Source organism: Charadrius vociferus, unplaced genomic scaffold (assembly GCF_000708025.1).
Source record: "Charadrius vociferus isolate BGI_N301 unplaced genomic scaffold, ASM70802v2 scaffold111, whole genome shotgun sequence".
Classification (NCBI taxonomy): Eukaryota; Metazoa; Chordata; class Aves; order Charadriiformes; family Charadriidae; genus Charadrius; species Charadrius vociferus.
The window spans coordinates 4,362,610-4,368,767 of record NW_009647046.1 but is presented as its reverse complement, the minus strand read 5'-3'; the positions used below and the strand labels follow the sequence as shown (position 1 = coordinate 4,368,767).

At 42.0% G+C, this 6,158-nt stretch overlaps 1 protein-coding gene across 1 annotated transcript in view; it reads right to left on the bottom strand.

Moving 5' to 3' along the window:
• Positions 1-1,844: 1,844 nt before the first annotated feature.
• Positions 1,845-6,158, bottom strand: part of DLL4 (delta-like 4 (Drosophila)) — a 9,876-nt gene continuing 5,562 nt past the window's right edge. Inside the window, exons 7-10 of the mRNA XM_009895682.1 lie at positions 5,633-5,852; positions 4,460-5,168; positions 3,591-3,699; positions 1,845-2,199 (exon numbers count right to left, since the gene is read on the bottom strand). Of these exons, the coding sequence (XP_009893984.1) occupies positions 2,194-2,199; positions 3,591-3,699; positions 4,460-5,168; positions 5,633-5,852 (1,044 nt within the window). The 3' untranslated portion in view covers positions 1,845-2,193. The remainder of the gene's footprint in view (positions 2,200-3,590; positions 3,700-4,459; positions 5,169-5,632; positions 5,853-6,158) is intronic.

The window sequence follows — 6,158 nt, the reverse complement described above, 5'->3', positions numbered from 1 at the left end:
AGAATATATATGTATGTGTATATATAATTTAAATATTATATAATATATCACAATATAAATATGTATAACTTCTCTGTCTGATGAATGCCACTCAGCTGAACAACTTTGTTGACATCAGTTAACAGTATAACTGTTTTATAGAAAGCAGCCGACAGCAGTTTGCGTGCAAAATATAAATGTGGGGCTGACTGCAGGGAGCAGGCAGACAAGCGTACTTCTGGGGCTTCAAGTGACCTTGGCTGTCACAGAATCACGGAACCTGAAGTGTAAAAGGACGAACCACAATAAACTTCATAGTAGCAGGAAAGTATTTTCATTGCTTGAAAAAAAAAATAAAATTCAAACTTTGTCATCACATTAAAAACATTACATGAGAAGTAATAAACATATTTACACTTCTGTTTTGATTATAAATATACATTATATACAAAATAATGTTATAAAACGTAGAAAGTTCAGTGCTTCTGATTTTTTTTTTTAAATTACTGAAATACTAGTCTTCAAAATAAACTACAAACAGACAAACTAAAACCCATATTATTGATTTCTGAAGGTCATCTTCAAAATGGTCCTACGTGGTCAGAGCAGAAGGTCAGTAGTGGACATTATGAAGGGGTCTTGTCTGCACAGTTCAAGGCAGTAGATGGGCTAGTCCAACAACAGGATTTACAAGGGCAGGAATATCGCTGTCCTCTGGACAGCATGGACCAGGTTTCTTCGAAGAGATCTTGTTTCCTCCCTCCTCATGCTGCCCCACCCCACAGTCTCATCTCATTAGTATCACAGCACTTTCCACTGGGGTGTCCGCTATTATTGCTGTAAATACGTATATAAGAAAAGAGCTTCAGCACACCTCTGGTTTCCAGGGGCAGGCTTCCCCTTTTCTCTGTAGCAGTGGGTGGGTGTGAAAGAAACAGGATGAGCCTAGAACCTTCTAACTCTAATCTCCAACTGTCTTGGCAGAGGGTGTCTTAGTGGGTGCTTCGCTGTTGGGCATTTGGAACCGGGATGAAGGACAGGAGTTGGACTTTTGCAACCAGATAGGGGAATGGGTGGGGGAGTGGGGGTGTCACACTGCTTCTTCTCCTTCAGAAAGTAACAGCTGCAATTTTGAGACTATTTGCAGTAGAAGGTGGCACCTAATTCAGAAACACGACATAAACCCCCAAATTTGTGTCAAAATAAGGCAGGGGGGAGAGAATGAGGAAGGAGAAGAATTAGGTAATGTCTATTCACAATCACTGGTAGTGCAAAGGGCATGAAAACAGCTGAGACAGCTCAGCACATAAAGGTTCTAGGAGCTGATTGATTTTAAACGCATTTGTAAGGCTTTAAATAGAGCTGGGATCACGCCTCCTCCTTATCAATGGGGAAGAGGCAGTACACATTCCTTATTACAACTTTTCCTTCTCCAATGTTTAAATCCACAGAAATCGTGTCCCATATTGTGGCTTGGGTCAATCAGTTCTCCAAAGCATCACCAAATGAGATGACATGTAAATTCGGTATTCCTCTTTCCTTCCTCCTCTCGCCCCTTACACAGTCTCCAGTACATGCAGTAGGAGAGAGGAGACGCAAATAGATGTGTAGCAGGAAGTATCAACCACCCCTGCCCAATACTGTTCAGGTAACTGCAAAAAGAGCAGTCAAGTCTCTGTTCGGGCTTGTTAGATTCTCTTGACACATTTTAGGCACTTTTAAACCCAGAAAAGAAAATGGAGACCTCGTTTATACTGTATCCATTATCTGCAGAGCAACGCGTCTTTCTTCACACCTTCCGTGGCAACATCTGTGATAGTTACGTGCCTCCTCATCTACAGGCACCTCTCATAACCAGAGTTCTAGAAAGCCAGGGGTCTGTCCATGAGGAACTGGCCTCAGTATCTTTTAAAAACAAATTAAAACGACAACATTTTTAACCCCTCTCTCTTCCCTCTGCCTCCCCTCTTCTATAGCCAATGAGATTTCTGGTATCAAACTTCAAACAAGGGCAGTAAGAACAAAAAGGTGTATTGCATCTTTCAGTAAATTCACAGTCTGTCCAGTTCACCCAGTTCCATCCTCCGCCTGAGAGCAGCAAGTTGCATGTAATTAAAAACAGTCCGATCCAGTTCTGAATTGTAAACAATGCAGCAGGAACGTCCATTTACTGGCATTACCAAATCTGAGGTGCAAATGGGCTGATCTTCTGTCTTATACCTGTCAGGATACAAAATAATACCAGGAATGAGAAGGAAGCACAGCGTACAGAGTACTGCTGAACTAACAAATTGTAATTCAACTATGTCAAAGCGAAGCAATTAAAGCCAGACATTACTGCAGTTTAACTATCAGCGTCCAATGTTTTTGTCTGGGTCCAGAGATCGAGAATCACCAGTGATTAAAAGTCATCTGTGTGATGCGTAATCTCTCTACCTGGGCCAAGGGGAAGAATACTTACAAATCTGGGTGCTTAACATTAGGTCTCTGTAAAAGACCTAAAGTTAAATAGCTTGTGCTCAGAAGCATTACCCCTGAATGACGTGGAGAGAGGTTTCAGGAGCTATCATTCTGAAACTAAAAACACTTCTGTAGATGCCTGATGTAAATCTGGGAGTCTAGCTTTGGTCAGCAAGATCTTCAAAGGAAGATACGGTATTTAGGTCAGTTAACGGGAATAAAGCGTCTGCCTGTCATTTGTATCTTTGAAAATCCATTCACTTAGTCTTAAACTTTTAATATTGTTGGTTGACTTGTGTTCCACCTTGCCTTCAAGAGGAAATCTGATAGCCACCCTGGCAGGGGAGACAGAATCCTGCAGATCTGTCTTCACAGATCACCGCTGTATGGCACAGCAAGCTTCTCTTTCCTGGAGTCTGAAACTAATCCTAAAGATGGCTGCACTGAAGAAAGGTACTGGCTATTGTCAAATCACCTTTAACTTCAATTTAGCCTTTGTCCAAAGGGTCAGTAATTCTTCAGGAACCGGTCGGTTTCTCAACAGCTGCTTTTTAAAGTTCAGTGCTAGGCCCTTCTTTTTTCATGTATCTGTCCTCTGACCTTTCAATATAACGTTAAAATCTAGATGTGTTTATCAATAACAACGTTAAATTCTGTTAGAGAATATATAGCTGGAGCTTAAACGCCAAGAGGTTGAAATGACCTTATTACAGACTTCCTAAATGGCCGTTATGCCTATCCATTAACACCTTCCAACTTCTGCTGGGAATCTATAGCTTTGCCTGTTTCCACAGAACACAGATTATCCATTGTAGTCATGGGAAAAAAACGTGGCTTATTATTTCCATTTTTACTAACTACCTATTTAAGAGGAAATAATCCTACAATGTGCTGAATTGTTATGGGCTGATGGTCTGTGCTTTCATCTCCTGCTGACTTATCTAAGCTCAAAATCCCTGGTTTAATAAAATGAGAGCTGCTAATTTCTTGATTTTCCCCACTGTATGTTCTGTGTGGGCCACAGAAGAGGAGAGGTGAATGCTCGGAAGCATCAGGATCCCTGGAAATAAAGTGACCTTCTCAAATGCAATTCTAAAGGATAATTTACCCCTTTAGGTTGTGAATTTAGGCCTGTCCACCTGTGTACTTACCTCTGTGGCTATGATGCACTCATTCCTTTCTTCTGTTATCACAAAGACAGACTGGTACATTGAATCCCTCGGAGAGCATATCGCTGATATCCTACATTCCGGCTTTTCACTAAGGCAGGGAAGAGATAAAAGAACGTTAGTTGACTACTAACAAGCCTGACTCTCAAAATCTACCATGAATATGGAGGGGTGGAATGAGATAGCTTTGAAGGTGTGAGAGGGAAGTGGAGAGGATGAAGTTTCACATGTTCCATATGACGGCAGGACATTATACTAGAAAAGCAGAAGTAAGGAATAGCTACTGTCTTCCTATGCTTCTGCCGTGTCCAACCTAATAGTGTGCTCCTAAGATCCCTCAGTGTGACAGCCACAAGCAGATCCCAGGCAAAACTTTCAAACTTTCAGTCTACTTTCATAAGACTAATGAGCCAGTGAACACCTGTCCTTTTTTTTGAAAGAGTAGTTATTTTTACTCTATTGTTTTTCTCAGTAAGCAGATAATTTTGCCTTCTTAATAAGTGAAATACTTATTTTTAATCACTATATGCCTTAACTGTTGTTCCTCCAAGATCTAATTGAGGAAGGAAAGACACATCTTACTTTCACTACTGACCTAGCTGCTCTGGTTCCCTGTCACAGTACCCATACTAGCAGCACCCTGTACAAACACTCAATTTAATTGCCTTAGCTAAGGATACCACTTGGCTGTGACACACATACTCCAGTATGAAGATGCCTGGCTTTGCTCTGGTTTGTTTTGTATGTTATCCGCTTGAGGTTTCTTTTTTCCCCTCGTATTTTCTCATGTGCTTCTAGATGAGTATGAAGATGAGGGGCCTTAAGACAGACTAGGAGGACTGCATTCTCACCTGTGTAGTCTGAGGGGAGACTTTTCTCCTAAACACTTTTCACTTTTGTAGTATTTATCTTCCTGTGTCCCTCTACTTGTCAGGTCTTTTACCAGATTGTAGTCCAGTTTATGATTCTTGGGTTTGTAGTTTGATTTCTCCAGCCCACAGTCCACTTCGAGGTCTTTATTTTTATTGGTGTTTTTGAGCTGGGAAGCTGGAATGAGATTGTCCTTCTGGAAGTCAGACAGGTTGTTCATTGTCTCCGAGTCCTGCTCTGGGTGCATCCTCATCTGCCTGATGACCATTGCTATCATGCAGAACAGTATGAGCAAAGCCACCAGCCCCACCCCCATGGATATAGCAATCCAGGGGACTGGTTTAGGAGGAAGCGTAACAGGCACTGAATAAACTGGCAATTCGCAACGGTTGCCCATGAAGCCAGAAGGACAGTAGCAGACAAAGTTGGCACTATAAAGTCCGCTGTAGCATGTGCCTCCATTCTCACATGGCCCAGAAGCACATTCATCTCTGGTTTTGATGTCACAGTTCCTGCCACTGTAGCCTGGCAAGCACGTGCAGGTGTAATCGTTGATCAGGTCATGACAAGTTCCCCCATTGGAACATGGGTTTCTGGCACAATCATTGATGTTTATCTCACATTTCTGACCAGAGAAACCAGCCCGACAACGACACACACGAATCTGACCAAGGTAAAAGCAATTACCATCTGAGGAAAAAAAATAAAATAAAAAAATTAGTCTGCAATGCACGTCACTCAGAAACCTAAGTCTCTCCCGGGTTAGCATTTTATACCATCTCAAAAAGAGGGAAGTTATTTTACAAAACAACTGCACATCTAAAAGTTCCTTCTAGTTTACCTAATTGTATCACCATGCCTTAAAAATAGGCTCCATTTATATGTAATAAAGTTAATTCAATTTACTTAATTCTGCCATCTTCCCCATTACATGATAAACCTTGTGCATTGTTTCATTGTGTAGAAAATGCAGCGAAAGCTCCCCTCCCACTCCCCCAGCAAGAGACTAAAATTAGGGTAGATGTAGAGTACAGTGGGGAAGAGGGACTAATGTATTAGAGGAAGAGTAGAGGTCAGATTGGATTTCTATCACTTCTGCACTGAAAAGCACAAATGAGTCAGAGACACGAGATTCTTTTGATAAAAAGACTCACCATTCGCACACGGGTTGCTTGTGCACCTGTCTACTTTTTTTTCACAGTTTGACCCTGTGAAGCCGAAAGGGCAAACGCAAGTGTAGCTGGCCCCTTGTTCTTTTTCCAAGCATGTACCACCGTTAAAGCATGGAGAATCTATACACGTCAAAGCGCTGTGCTCACAGTGAGTGCCGTAGTAGCCAGGGGGGCACAGGCAGTGATAACCGTTCTCCATATCCTGCAAAACACAACATTAGGCCACTGTTATTTGATGGTACCAAATGATAACTGCTTGCATGCTGATTTGTGGTTGTCAGTGAGCGCTGTTCAGTCCCTTGCTCTCCACATTCTGATGTGGCCAAAGCGACATTTGGAGAGTAAATAACTGCAGGCTGGACTGTGAAGGATAGAGCTGTGAATCAGCCATACTCAGCGTGTAAGAGTAATCACGCAGCTGCACAAGCAGAGCAGATGCAGTTGTAGAGAGCCTACAGGCAGCTAAACAAAATGACTACTAACACCAGTACTGTCCAATGGGACCCCT